We start from the raw sequence: 16,108 nt of genomic DNA on the forward strand, positions 1-16,108 counted from the left end.
TTATATTATCATATCGTATAGACGTATTCGGCGAGGTTATGTCAAACATTACTTACTGTAACGGATTTGACAGTAATTGGAGTTGAATAAGCGAACGTTTTTTCTTATCAGTTACTCATCCGTTAACGAATCACCCGTTACGTCCGTTACGTCGAAACGAAACTAGTGGACTAGTGGGGCATGGACACCATAGACCTTATACAATTGTATTGTATAAGGTCACACCACTTGTTTATCTATGGACAAGATCTACCTGAAGTGAGTTTCAGTGAGTTTTGAAATGTGGCGGCGAATGGAGGCGATAGAGTGGACAGACAAGATAACAAAAATGAAGAAGTCTTGAGAAGAGTGGGCGAAGAAAATACTCTACTGAACACAATCCTGAAAAGAAAAGAAAACTGGATCGAAAACTGTTCTGCGAAAAAAGTGCCTACTACACGACGTAGTCGAAGGCAAAATAAAAGGACTGAAAGGAATGGGAGACAAATCCAGCTTATTGACAACTTACTCTGAAGAGGAAATACAGGAAACTGAAAGCCGAAGCGCAGGATTGGAAAGCAGAAGTTTGGAAAGAAAAATAAATTAAAAAATGTGAAAAGGGGGGGAAGGGAAAATAGTAAAAAATAAATAGTAATAGTAATGATAGACGACGAAGGGTAAGGGAATCATTTATTTGTGGTGACTCTCATTCCATAGACTCATCTTCTACTATTTATCATTTATCATTTATTATTATTATTATACATGTTCAGAAGGTTTTCAAACGTAAAGATATATAAAAACTTTTGTTATTTATTCGGGCGCATAGAGCAACCGTTTTTTTTTAAATTTATAAAAGCTCAGAAAAGAATAATTAGAATTTGTTTGAGAATTTTGAATTTTTTTGAACACTTTTGAAAATTCTGGAATTATTTGAAAAATTTGATTATTGAAAAACCGCCTTTTTAGAAAATGCTGATATTTTTTGAACACTTGTCTAAACACCGAACTGAAGTCATTGAGTCATTCATTTTATATGACAAGTCAATACTAGTACATATCAATATCGTGTCGAAAAAAATCAATACATTATCATAAAGATTGCTATTATTTCATTCACAAAAACAAATTTAATTCATAAATCTATAGAATTAATATATGTTATCAAACTTAAAAATCTATATTTTACGTATTTAGCGCTTGTCAAACACAAAGACAATTACGCTCTGTTATATCTGTGCAGAAGTTTAGAAGTTGAATAGCTTGCATGAGTCGCTTGAATTCAATTCATGCTGTTAACTCGCATGGTTCGATCCAACTCTAATATCTTGCATGATTTAATTCAAGTATTTATTTCTATTATTATCAATTTTTTATATTTATTCAAATTTGTTTTCACATTGTATTCACATATTGTATCACAGTAAATATTTCTTGTCTTGATATGAGTTAATTGAAATCAAGTAACATGCAATTTGAATCACTTGATACAAGTTGGCACTCACTAATATACATATACAAATATAATAAAAAAATGTATACATATATAAAAGTTTTATTGAATTAAAATATACGTTTTATACTGTAAAACAATATCAAACCTTCTTCACAAAACTTATCTAATTCTTACAAAGGATAATTTAATAGTACATCTTGCCTAGCTAATTCTAACAACATAGGATCATCGAAAAATTTGTTTATAGATACGTCTTCAGAAAGCCCTTTCCTCCTTCTTGTTTTAACCATGAATTCTCTTGCTAAATGTGTAGCTGGCTGAGGTTCCAAAGGACGAATTATTATGCTCTTGTCCAATGGATCACCGGGAACAATCTATAACGATATAAATGTTTTAGTACTGATTTTTCATTTGACATATCGTTAGTAATTTATTTATTTATTTATTTATTCATAAGCAAGCCGTAATCAATAATAATAGTAATAGTTAAACTCAAACTCGATTCAGGGAAGAAGTAAGGTGACAGTTTTTCCCATTTCCTTTTCACACCACAGTGCCCGAGATGGGCTTATTTTCAATTGGAAAGATATTTTGATGTATATTTTCAATTTAAAATGAACATCGTGCTGCCCTATGTCAAATTGCCAGAGCGGGGAATCTAGCTCTAATATTTAGAGCTGTGTGTTTCTAAGAAGTTTTGTTTGTGTCACAATGTTGTTTGACATTTGTCTGGAATGGACTCCTAAACTAATGAACCAATTTTAAATTTTATTGGCACACCGCGTGGCCGATAAAATTATGGCCATTAGGGGCAATTTCAATCCTTTTACATTGTTTACATCCTGTTATTTTTATTAAGAATTGTTTGTAAATGTACATATTATAATAATACGATCACAACTAAATAATGTCGGATTTGTAGTATGAAATAAAACAAGAAGTTTTTAATCAATTATATATTTTTCATTTTACTCAATGATTTCCTGCCATCTTTCTTTCAGTCGCTTGATTCTGTGCTCATAAAATTTCTAGTACTTTTCAGCAAATTATTGAAGCAGGGGGGAGTGAAAGTCATCGTCATTTGTTTTAGAATGTGAAGAATTATGCAAATTTGTAAACAAATGGTTTTCAGGTGCTGCTGGATCAGGGCTGCATGGAAGATATGACTTCACTTTCGAGCCATTAGTTTCCCATCAGCTGTCAAATGTGATGAGGCCTTTGCACTATCATGATGAAAAACTATACCTTTACCATTGACAATTTCGGACGTTATTTTTTTATTGCTTCATGTAATTTTATTACTTGTTGGCAATAAACTTCAAACAGAGTATCTTTGTAATCTAATCAAACCAACAGCAAATATGCCAGCATGATAATTTTGGATGCAAAGCTTTGTGCCAAATGAAAGAAATTGCTTCATAATCGTTTTCAAACAATGTTGGGAAACCGGGGAAAATTACTCCATCACTAACAAGATAAAGCATAACCTTGCCCTCCTATCTTTGGGAGATAAATCTCCAGAATGGAATATTTTTCACTAATTCTCACACATATGTTCTGTTGAGCAATTAACACCTTATACTTCACATACAGATTTTTCTTGTCTGCACGCGCCCTGACGTAGTACGCGGCATACATAATCACGTCATAGTTCATTTTTGTTATTATTTTTGTATTACTGTTTTTATTTTATTTTTATTTTAACTTTTTTCATTTTATATTCAATTTATTGCATTTTTTTGTATTTTTTGTTGCTCATATCAATTTTGTAAATAAGACATTAAAGTCTTGATTAACAAAAATAAATTGTAACAAAAAAAAAAAAAAAAAAAGATTTTCTGAGCAGCAGCTGTGCTCTCTTTTCTTCACGAAAATAAAAAAATAACCGAAAGTTTTCGAACAACAACCAGTAGCATTAATAAAATCTAAAGTTAAGTCAATTTGACAATTATCATTTGACACTCTAAAGCACTAACATATAAAAAACATGACTTATAAAATAATTATTTACCTGCCAATGATGAAATACTGATAAACAGAAAGCCTGCCCTTGTGTATGCGTTCTCAGGTCAGTTTCGAAACCAAATGAATCTATGGCTGGTATAAACGCTTTGATCGTATACAGAGGAGAACCAGGAACTGGAGCATCTTGAGTCACGTGCCCTCTAAAATAATAAAATATAAAAACATTCAAATTTATGTATCTATATATACATATTTATATACCGCCAAGAATTTGTTACAACAAAATGTTTTAATTTTTCTAAATCATTATATAAAAATAATAATAAAAATATATTTTGAAATTAACAATTACTATAACTAATTAAAATTCTCATAAACGCATAAATATTGAAACAATACGCTGGATGTCATCTATAGGCAAATCACGAAGCAAAAGAGTGAAAACAATTTGATCGAAAGGAAGTAAAAACTTGTTTGCATAATGTAAAATAAATCTTTTACCTTCGTTTTGCAAGTACTGTATAAACAGCAGACACACAATCAGCAGGAGCCAAAACTTCTACAAATAAGTAAGGCTCCATTAGACGAGGAGTGGCCATCAAAAAAGCTGAATATGCTACTCGACGCGCTGTGGGAATGACTTGACCTAAAAATACCAGGAAATGATAAGTATAAATAAAACACATTAAGATAATACTTTAATAAACTAATTAGATTTTTATCGAATATTTTGAAAATCCGATTCGGTAATCTTATGTATTCTCGACGTTTCAGGCCATTCTGAATCGAATGAGACCAAATTTAGAAAAAGTATGTGTGTGTGTGAACAGATTTTTTACCGTAAATCGACGTTTTCTCAAAAACGGCTCGCCCACGTTTTATCCCGCAATTCTGAATCGATTTTGAAAATTCAAAAACCGTTCGAAAGATATTGGTCGGGAATCCTGCTGATTAGTTTTTGCCTTGAGGCAGTTGCATAAACTTCCCGATACATGCCAAAAATCGAATTAATTAATAACAATTAAGGTTTAGCTAAAGATAAAATTTTCAACTGTTTATTTTGAAAATAAAGTCTGCGATTTTAACAAACACTAATTAAAACAATTTCCATTTAATATCATTCAAACAAACATATATAATTCAAGTCCTGCAATTATGAACACATTTTAAATTGCGACAGAAACAGTGTTTTGTTTATAAAACCTAACGAAATCACAAACAATTAATTATAAAAGCTCCCTGCTATATTGTTATTGGTCCAAAAACGTTAGTAAATAAAGAAGAAGACATATGTCACATAAAGATAGTAAATTCTATATAGTCTAATAAACTATTTCATGATTAACAGCGTGGGTTTGAAACAATACAAATACACACTATTACATTTCAATGTGTAATTATATTAACTAAGGAATTCAATACCGATAATTTTTTTTGTAAAATGAGCCGTGAAATTTTAGTTTCTTTATGACCATTACCTCTATAACCCCATACAAAATTTCATCAAATTTGTCCAAACGTGTGGAGACACTTTTTCGTCGACGATTTCGGGCGTACGGATTACCCGATTTGAATGATTTAAAAAACTTTCTGCATGTGTTAACGAAACGATTGCTTTCGAGGCAAGAAATTTTTTTGATAAAAAAAAATTTTTGTTGAATATCGAAAAATAATTCGGATTTTAATTCGAATTCTTACTAAAGTTCTAAACCTCACTTATATACTTCAAATAATAATTTTAACTTTGCAATTCAGTTTAGATAATGCTAAGAAATATTAGACAATGTTCTTCATTTTAAATCTGATTGATTAAGTTTTGTTTATTTACTTTTTATAAAATAAGAATAACGAAAGTTACACTATTTATAATAATCTATTTGAAATCATTTAATATTCCTGGGATATTTAATTATGGTACAGAAAGTACCAGCGATATGCCTTAAGGCACGATGCCATACACCACTAGTTCAATTTTTAAAATCAGGTCAGGCTTTTTTCGAAAAAGTGAACGAATTTTTTTTACAAACTTCGAGGAATTTTTAATATTAAATGAGACTTACTAATATGCCTTTTAGTATGTTCATTAAGATGATATCTATAAACAGAAAAAGTACAAAATTGTCGATGTTTTCGATGTTATCAATTTTCAAGCAAATTATAATAATATTTTTAAAACTACTGTGGTCTGTCCGGACGGCATAGTGTCAAAAACCACATAAAAGCGTGGCATTACATTATACACCTAAAAGATGTTATTTAAAACAGCGATCGCTAAAATCATCAATCCCCGTCAAATTGAAAAAAAAATTTCTTCAAGTTCAAAATATAATTTACAATTTGTACGATATGTTTTTCGTATTATTATTTTTATTTTCAGAAATAAAGCAAACAAAATCAATAATCAAATTGAAGTAAAAATAGAGAAAAAATCTATAAAAGGTAAGAATGTATCACATGTAAAAAAAATATTCAGAATGACTCTAAATGATCGAAGGCCCTGGATGGATAATGAGGCTCAATGAATAATAAACTAGTTGTACATGGCATCGTGCCTTAAGGAGCTTTCCGTTACGTAAAGAAATTTCAAATGTTTTCAAATAGATTATTATAAATACTGAGCTTTCATTATTTGTTATAGACAAAATATAAGAGCCGACGACGACCTTTATTATATACCTTTATATGAAAAGGTAAATTAATAAAACGGTGTTATAATAAAAGATTCTATCTCATGTTTCTAAGAATTATATAATATGAAATGCAAAGTTAAAAATATTTATTTTGAAGTATATAAGTGAGCTTTAGAATTTTATTGAGAATTGAAACCAAAATCCGAATCATTTTTGATATTCAAAAAAAATTGGTAGAACTTAAAAAAAAAAACTAGTGGTGTTACGCATCGTGCCTTAAGGCAAATTGATGAAACTTCCCGTACCGTAACGAAATGCTCGAGGAATATTAATGATATAAACTAAATTACAAAGTTAAAATTATTCACTTAAAGTATATAAGTGAGCATTAGAACTTTAACCAGAATTAAAATTGAAATCTGAATTGTTTTCGATATTCAAAAAAAAAAATTAATGGATTTTTTTTCCAAAAGCAATTATTTCGTCAACACAAGCATTATTTCGTCAACACTGCCATTTTTGTACATTTAGCTCTGTATCTTCTAAAAGGCCGAAAACATGAACGAAAAAATGTGGGCACCCAAAACACACACACACACATCCATTTTTTCTGAGGTATGCTAAAATGTTCAGAAACCTTCCAATACGTGGAGAAAACAAAAATTTTCATTTTCGATTTTCGGCCCATTACTATAACTACCCTACGGGAAGTTAAATAAAATTTTGAAAAAAATTTTTTTTTTTGCTTTGCAAAAAAAAATCGTTTTACGAGCAAAATGTTCTTTGAATCATTCAAATCAGATGCTTCGTTCTCTCAGAAACTAACATTTTTGCAAATTTAGCAGCGTATCTCCGAAACGGCTGAATCTGCCCACGCTAAAATCTTAGCATGTCTCTCCAACGAATGTTTTTTGAATTATTCAAATCAGTTGATCAGTACGCCTGAAAATGTGGACCAAAAATTGTATCCATACATACGCACAAACACACATAAATTTTTTCTAAGATATGCCAAAATGTTCAGAAACCTTCGAAATGTGAAGATATGCAAAAATTTTCATTTTCAATTTTTGGATGATTACTATTAGGGAATGCAATACCGATGAAAAATTTCAATACCGATATTTCGGTAATTTTTCATTTTAATACCGGTAAATTACCGGTATTAAAATTATTTAAACAAACGTAAACAAAATTGAAAGTTACTAGTACAATTTTAAAAAAATGTATATACAACTACAACTATATTCAACTAAACAATAAAAACAATAAAATAAAACTATACGTTTATTTTTTTAAATAATAATTTAACAAAATTATATCCAATTTAATTCATTATCACTAACGAGTATATTGAGTACTTTTCACCAAAAACAAACTTATGAGTAGGAAAGATCAAAAACTCAAAAGATCATATTACATAATTATAATAAACTGTATTGTCTGTATCGTGTATCCGATGTGTTAAATTAGCATAATTTAAATTTTACCAATATTTAAAAAAAATAATTTTCTACACTAATTTAAGATCGGATACTTTGTCAAGATAAATAATAAGTTACTATAATTGTTGAGTATTGTTATTTAAAACAATGCGATGGTTCTATAGTATTTTCAAACTTCGAAACGTTTTCGAAAGATAATATTTTATAATTGTAATAAGAAGCAAAAATATTTAGTAATTATCATAATTATTATGTATAAAGTTAGAAAAAAATAAAGATTACGCAGAGGTAATCTGTATGATATAAAATATTTTTGCGCAAATATCACTTAAAAAACCGTTACATTTTTACATAAGATCAAACAAACACCATTATCTATCAGTCCAATTCTATTTATTGTAACACGATATGAAGCTCTTAGTAAAGCAATAAATATTCAGTTTAATGACGAGTTGAGATAATATTTGACATTTGTTTATCCTATAAAATCACTTGAAGATATAGTTGTTTATGCGATTATGGAATTTAAAGATAAATTTGTTCCGAGAAATTTAAGCTTTTGTGTATTATGTATCAAATAGCGCTTATGTAAAATTACCGAAAATATCGGAGTTTTTGAGGTAAATATCGGTAAAAATACTGCCGAAAAATCGGGCGGTTTACCGGTAATTCGGTATACCGGTATGCTTTCCCTATTTACTATAACTTACCCTACCAAAAGTTAATAAATTACCTTCATTCGAAGTTGGTGAAATGATAATCGTTTTCCTAGAATATTTCAGGTCTTTTGGGGGTTCTGAATTCAGCAGTTCAAAGGAAGATATTTTGTTAAATATAATAGATGACAAAATTGAAAAGACATAAATACATTTTCTATAGGAAAAAATAATACGAAAATACCAAAAATAAACGCTATTAAAAAAATAAAGCCGACATTTACTTAGCAAAAAACTTTCATCAAAGAAAACAACTACAATTTTGACAATAAATGAGGTAATTATTAAAAAATATGATTAGTATGAAGCGCCCCGTAACATAGTTATTTGTAATATTGTAAATTTTGTAAAATTTACAATTTGAGTTTTAATAAATTAATAAATTTACCCTTAATCTTTTATAATGTCTATGGATTTCAATAAAATTGAGTTTTTGTGATACTACAAAACATAATATTTTAATTATTAATATTAAACAACATTTTTCAAAGGAACAAATGGTTAACACCCTACTACGGTGTGCTGTCGTAGTAACACGCCCAATGACGTGTCGTCATAATACCACCAAAAAGTGGAATAAAAATAACTCTACGTAAAAATATCACGTCTTGGCACAGACCCGCGCTTGTACGTCCTAAAAATGCATTCAAGTCATCAGTAGTTTTTTATAAGTAAACCATTTTTGCAGTTGTTTAAGCCGTGAACTCTATCGAGTGTTAAGTTTTATTGAAAATCCAAAATTTTTATTTACATTCAATTACGAAGAGGAAGCGGCCCGGACGATTAATGTCTTTCGGATGGCTTTTAAATTTTCAAAATCGATTCAGGATTTTTTACGAAAAACTTAACAAATGCAATTTTCTATTAATTCTAAAGAAACGACTCATCCAATAATGTCACAAAATTATTCGAAACAAGTGCTTATTGAGCTACATCAAATTTCTTACAAAATTTTAAAATAGAAGCAGCCATTACATTCACATCTATACATTTTTACAGTTTTGTTCTCAAATGATTCAGAACGATTTGACACCCCCGAGAGAAAACATAAAAGTAGCATGTCGGATTATCTATCAAAATTAGTAACTTCTTATTCAATAAGTATATAAAAGAACTTACCTCCTCCTCTATGCAATGGCTCGTCAGCAATAACAGCATCCAAAATTTTAAATTTAACATTTCTAATAGGTTCTTCACAAAGAGGTCCTTCCCTCGCACCCCATTGGAAACCTTGCACAATAGAATCTTTAACAGACTCCAAAAGTCCTTTGTCAACCTCAGATGGCAATGTGTCGTCAACAAGAATATTTGGACCTGTAGTTTCCGGTCCAAAAGCCCATATAGATCTAGCAGCTAGCAAATCCCAGTCATATCTGAAATAAACAATTATACATTATATTATTCATAATATTTCAGCAAGTAGTCAATTGTTTTTATTATATTATTACTTCGTTTGGAAGAAGTCTCCTAATTTCTTTTTGTTCCAATCGATCCTAACACTTTCACTTTCAATATCTTCAGCCAAACCTTTTTCTAGAGGTTCGGCAATCATAGTAATTTTATTTCTTTTATTTGGAGTTTCAGCAAAACATTTTAAGGAACTTGTTTCAACAACAGTTTCACAGAATGACACAACAGGATCAGCCACTTTGATATCAATTTCTGAGTACATTTTTCTCAAATCGTGCATAACGCAATCTAGATATAATTCTCCAGTACCTGTAAAAACATTAAAATAAATATGAGTAGCATTTTGCATTGAGGCAAATTGCATGACTATTCGCTATGTATAAATAATCAACAAAAATTTATATATCAATTTATGAGTGATTCCTAAGTATACCGAGTTACCATACAATTTCAACAAATTTTCCAAACATGTAAGTTATTTACCACAAATGGTTTAAATTCTGCTAATTACAAAGGATAGTCGACATGCAAATGCTACATACTATCGAGCTTCATTCAAAATGGTTTGCAACTTCGAGTAAACGCAAAATTAACAGGTGGCAATTTCTGGCAAAAACAAACTTATCTTTTGGGAAGTTTACATTACCGTCAAATAAAATATATTATAGATAATCAATAAAAATAAATAAATTTCACTAACCTAGAACAACGTGCTCTCCAGATTCTTCAACTTTTGTTGTTAGAAGTGGATATGACTTATTAACCTTTCTTAATCCATCTAACATTTTTGGCAATTCTGAAGGATTAACTGGCTCTACAGCTATTTTAATAACAGACTGTGTATTGAATTTCAATGGTCTAAATATGTACACATCTTCTGTGGTATCCAAATCAGTTATAGTAGCTGTTTTTACAATTGGTTGATCGATACCTTCTATGAGAACCCAGTTACCAGCAGGAATGCGATTTACTTCAACCTTATATCTTAATAAACAAAATAAAAGATTTTTGTGATAAATCTATGATAAAAACTGAATGGTAGTAAGTTTATAATACCTGGCTTCATATATCCATAATCTGCCAACAGTTAGAACTCTAGAATCTTCTTCGTCCATCAATGTATAATTTTCTCCCAAAATTCGAACTTCCTGATTTGCATATAATGTGCCACTCATAACTCTAGCTAAAACCTAAGAGCATAAATAAATTTTAATCATAGTTATATCACTATAATCAGTTTATTTCTACAGTGATCGGTGTAAACAAAAATTAATCAAAATATTTGGAATGTTCATTAAATTGTTTCAAGATAAGATATATATGTGCATTTTGTTAATTCATAAAGCTTAATTAAAAGTATAAAAAGACAATTGAATTGAGAAAAACTTATTAAACTAGCAAATATGACAATTTACAGTTAAAAATAGCATTTATTTTATCATCTGGATGCTAATTGTTAATTACTGATAAATATTTATTCTACTAATAAAACAAATTTCTCTTTAAAAGTGAATAAAACTCTACATTGGTTCAAAATTAGAAATCAAATCTAAATAAAATGCTTTCAATTACTTGGAAGAATGTGCAATCATCAGTAGGGTACATTTTGCTAGAATGAACCATTAGTTTTCCATCTTGGTTGCATTTCAACATATCTTCATAAATCCTGCTATCATTAGGCCCAAGATACAAGTGATCAATTTTGTTTTTGGCATTATCTACTGGCGAACGTATTTGCCTCACACACATATCCACAAATCCTGTAATTTTTTTTTTTTTTATTACAACAATACATAAATAAAAGCACATCTCAAAATAGAGATTTAAAAATATTTAATTAAATAATAAAGTAATAATTTTTAACTTGCCACTAAAGTCTCCCATAAATCTGTTGCAAACGATTCTCAACAAAGGCCTCACATTTAACTTCATTTCCTCTTTGGTTAGGCTTATACCAAGTTCTGCTAAAGAATCCGCCAACTGAAGATCTACATCGCCAACAACTTGAGCAAAAACTTTGTACAATGGTTCCAGAATGAACTCAATGAAACTTCTTTGAGCTGTCTGATGTGGTGGCTTTTTGGTGAATTTGCGACTAAAATTATAACATAGAAATTTAGAAAAGCTATACAATAATTTTAACTCAATTGGCAATTCAATTATGTAAAATAAAAAAGTGGAACTTAAAGGTACACTTTCGTTATTTAAAAAAAACGAGCAAAGGAAATTGAAAGGCCACATTATGATTGTTTAATAAGATGTTAACATTTTTGATTTTGAGCCTAGTTGTCAACTGTTGTTTACGATACATGTAGTTTATGACACATGAATATAATTTTTAAGTATCCAGTATTTGTTTCACAAGGTATACTGTTGTTTTTAAGTTGCATTCCAATTTTATTTAAATCTCGTCTCTATAAAAGCTGGTTGGGGTAAAAAGATCCAACTCATTCTTTACACTGACAAACAATATGCAAATAGTAGATTAAAAAAGAAAATTGAGATTAAGAGTAATTTCATGAGAGATAAATTAAATTAAAAGTTAATATAGCTTTAATTATAAATATTTTTGGCAAAAGTTGCATACTGTGTGATATTTGCAAAAAAATGTGACCATGAATTATGTGTTTCAAACAGAAATGGTATTCAACTTATTTTTGATTATCCTGTTTCAAGAAATAGTGAAATTGATTATGATAAGTAAAACAGAAATACATATAGAAATTTTTGTTGATGTTTTTTTATCATATTTAATAATAAGTTAATATTTAAATTATATATTTATATAATCTTATATTTTTATTTTTTTTTATATTATATGATTTTGTATTTTTAAATCTAATAATTAAAATGTATTGAGCTATTATTCTCTAAAACTCCTTTGGAATTAAAATTAAAATATTGGACATTTTTGCCTCCTGTCTGTTAATTTGTTTGTTTACCCAGCACATGGAGAAAAATATAAAATATATATTTTACAATAATAAATTAACTGAAAATTTTACTGAAAATAGTTCCATAGTTTGATTGATACATATTATGCACTGTGATGTAGTTTATTGAATTTTTACTGTGTAATTATTATTACAGTATAATTATTGTAAGTAAAATTGGATTTTTGTGTCTCTACCATATTAAGACATTTTGGAAGAACTAATAAAATGAGACAATCAATTTATATAATGAAAGAAAACTAGACATACACACATATTACTTCTAAGCAATGAACATTGTCTAAAATGTAGATATTAGGATTTACCTTTTACTATTAAAGTAGATATCACCCCATAACCTTCTGGCAAATTCATCTGCATTAATTCCTGGATAAAACTGCTCATAAATGCTGGCAAATGATTTCAATGTGAAACACATTCCATACTGGGAACTTGCAAAACAAACATTACCCAAAGCTGGTGATATCAATTGTGCATCATCTTTAGAATGTAATCTGTAATTATAAGAAAAACATTTCTCATTCATCATCTATATTTACCTTTTCAAAATTAATGAAATAAGTAGTTATATTTGAAAAAAATATTAAAACTTTTAAAAACCAATCATCTGTAATATAAATAAAATAAATATCAACTTTCTTTTCCATGAAAATCTTTTCATGTTTAATAGAAATTTCAAGTCATTATGAATCCCTTGATATCAAAATTGGAAAAAGTTTATGTGGGTGTATGTGAGTCAATTTTTGACCTCTTTTCTAGTTGTTTAAAAGTCTTCTGAGCTGTTTTTATTGTAATTAGCAGAAAATGGTAAAATTTTTAACTATGTTTTCACAAAAACTCTAACTTATTTTAAAATTTTAAAAACTGATCGGAAGATATTGTAAATCGTGCTGAATCGTTTTTGGCAAAGATTGGCAGAGCCTTTTCTTATAATTAAGTTAAAAATGTGTTTATGCCTTTTTAATGAAAAAAACCTAAAATATAGTGCTATAAAAAATGGTTCATTTATAAAATTTCATTAAAATTTGGAATAATGTGATATTTTAGAACAAACAAGCATGTATTTGTGCTTTATATTTTTTACAGTTACATATATTATAAGTATTTTCAAAAGATATCAATCGAAAATCACACGGTTTAGTTTCGAGTCAAAGCAAACACTTTATTTTAAAATAATCAGTTGAAAATTTTATTTAATTATCTAAATCTCAATTTTAGGTGTTCACATGTATTGCTTTACAACAAACTATATAGTAAAAATTTTATTATATTCACTTACGTCATAAGACCATTAATTTCTTCAATAATATGTCTCAGCTTATAATAAGCATCAAGTGGTGGTAATTTCAATTCTAGCATTAATCTATCGATTTTATTAATGCAAACAACTATATCAAGTCTCTCATGCAAAGCATGCTTCAAAATTCGTTCAGTATTTAAAAGTACACCTTCGGCTGCATCAACAAATAACACAACACCATCACATAAACGCATGGCTGCTGTCACTTCATCAGAGAAGTTTACATGACCTGAAATAAAAATTGTATAAAAAATAATATTGTATGTGGCAAAGTTTATTTTGAATGTATCTTACCTGGTGTATCAAATATATTCATCAAATAGCTTTTGTGTTTAATATCTGGCAGAACCAATGTGATAGGTGTGGATTTGATACTGACACCCCTTTCTTGTTCGATAAATAATGTATCAGTATATCTCACATCTTTCTCTTCTGCTACATCAAAGGATGTGGGATGTGTTTGTCGTACTAAACAATCAACAAAAGAAGTCTTTCCATGGTGCAAATGGCCTACTAAAGCAACGTTACGAATGAGCATTGGATTGTCCATCATATCGGCTAAAAATCTGGGTGAAAATCATACAAACACTTTAATAATAGTAATATAAGAAATTAAAATAATTATTATACCAATCCATTTTAATTATCCATTCAGAGTGAAATTCTTTATTAAGTTTTACTTAACACTTACTCCATGTTATAAACAGTCTCTGGCAATTCTTGTTCTTTTAAATGAAACTTCTTTTTTTTCACTGGTTCCATTAAAGGAACATCTAATGGCTGGGCATCTTCTTCTTGTACTATGGTTTCTACGTCAGGTCCAAATACTTCGACAGCTGAAGGGTAATACCTTTTATCTTCATGCAAGACAACAGACATTGTACCTTCTTGTTCTCCGACATGTTCATCTTCATCTGCAATAGCATCGTCCTAAAAAAAATGAATAAAATTGAATTATCAATATAAAATAATTTATAACGTAATAAAATAGTGAAATTAAAATTCCACTTTTGGACACAATGGATTTTTATTTTTATACATTATCATATTTCTATCCGACATCTGTAATATATTTGTTTCTATTTTCAAACTTGTTTACATTTATATTATATATAATTATGTATTACTTCTTCTACAGTTTCACAGTTTACCCTATGTGATGTACAAACATTGAATGAATTATAAGAGTGAGTTAAAAATTGGAAGATATGTATTTTGATTAACTATTTACTAAACTCACATCCTCTGGTTCGACTTGACCATATATGCTTTGCTCATCGTCTTCTTCAGCATCACTTTCCAGTTCTGGTCCAATATAATTACCAAACTCATCATACAGGTCTATATCCATTTTGATTTATTCTAAAATGCCTTGTATTCTGAAAATGAAAAAATTGCTCTAACAATAAAACACTAATTGTAAAATAAATATTAATATTCAAATTTGTTTTATAATTAGAATTTGATTTTAGAGTAAAGAAGTAGCAAAGAAACAATATTAGTATTTAATTTTATCACTTTATGAATACATCGTATTCTAATATTGTCTAGGATTATTAATTTGATTAATAGCATTAGTGCATAAAACAATACCGGTCAAGATATTAACACGTTATTTTGTTACCGAAGTAAGTACTATTTCTCAGGTTAAAGTTAATTTCTTAAAACATTTAAAATGCGAACAAATCCCTATTGATTTTAATATCAAACTAAAATATAAACACCTGCTAACCTATAAATTTGTTTGATTTTAACATTTGCTAAAGACCTTTAAATCAAGCTAACCCATAGATAAACAAGATAAACAATGGCTAACCGGCCATTGAATTTTGACCATAGACCTTATAAATAGCTAATAAATGATAAATGCGCAGAGGCATCATGTGCATCTGTCAACAAGTCTGCGAGGACCTAGACAATATACTAATATAGACGTTTCTCTCTTGCGGTATTTGCGTTCAGAGAGCTAAGGAAAGTAACGAACGCAAGGTTGGGTGATGGCGCTTTAATCGCATGTCGCTCGGCAGCCTCGTGCTCCTAAATGAAATGCATTCAAATTTAAGCGCCAAGATTAGAAATAAAAGAAAATTGTCAATTTTAAAAATAATTTATTTGTATTTAAATTTTGCATTACAATAGTCTTCTATATTGACATTGTTATACAATAACAAAACATACCAAACAATAATACATATATTAAAATAGAAAAGTAAATAGCAATATGTTGCAACAAACATATTTATATAAATAAAT

At 28.8% G+C, this 16,108-nt stretch overlaps 1 protein-coding gene across 2 annotated transcripts; it reads right to left on the minus strand.

Annotated features, from left to right (window-relative positions):
* Positions 1–1,605: 1,605 nt before the first annotated feature.
* Positions 1,606–15,708, minus strand: LOC113373620 (116 kDa U5 small nuclear ribonucleoprotein component). Of its 2 annotated transcripts, none has more exons than XM_026613915.1 (15): positions 15,588–15,708; positions 15,096–15,234; positions 14,547–14,785; positions 14,150–14,421; positions 13,835–14,084; positions 12,861–13,049; positions 11,470–11,696; positions 11,174–11,361; positions 10,658–10,791; positions 10,302–10,585; positions 9,640–9,910; positions 9,311–9,564; positions 3,902–4,046; positions 3,447–3,600; positions 1,606–1,809 (listed from the first exon to the last, which is right to left on the minus strand). In XM_026613915.1, the coding sequence occupies exons 2-15, from the start codon at positions 15,204–15,206 to the stop codon at positions 1,606–1,608; spliced, it is 2,922 nt and encodes a 973-aa protein (XP_026469700.1). In that variant the 5' UTR covers positions 15,207–15,234; positions 15,588–15,708. The 2 variants fall into 2 exon arrangements, with proteins under 2 accessions (XP_026469700.1, XP_026469694.1); XM_026613909.1 differs by lacking the exon at positions 15,588–15,708 and adding an exon at positions 15,449–15,587.
* Positions 15,709–16,108: the final 400 nt, after the last annotated feature.

The sequence above is a fragment of the Ctenocephalides felis genome, unplaced genomic scaffold, assembly GCF_003426905.1.
Source record: "Ctenocephalides felis isolate EL2017-DRISC unplaced genomic scaffold, ASM342690v1 CF-g0.4_SCAFFOLD_00845, whole genome shotgun sequence".
Lineage (NCBI taxonomy): Eukaryota > Metazoa > Arthropoda > Insecta > Siphonaptera > Pulicidae > Ctenocephalides > Ctenocephalides felis.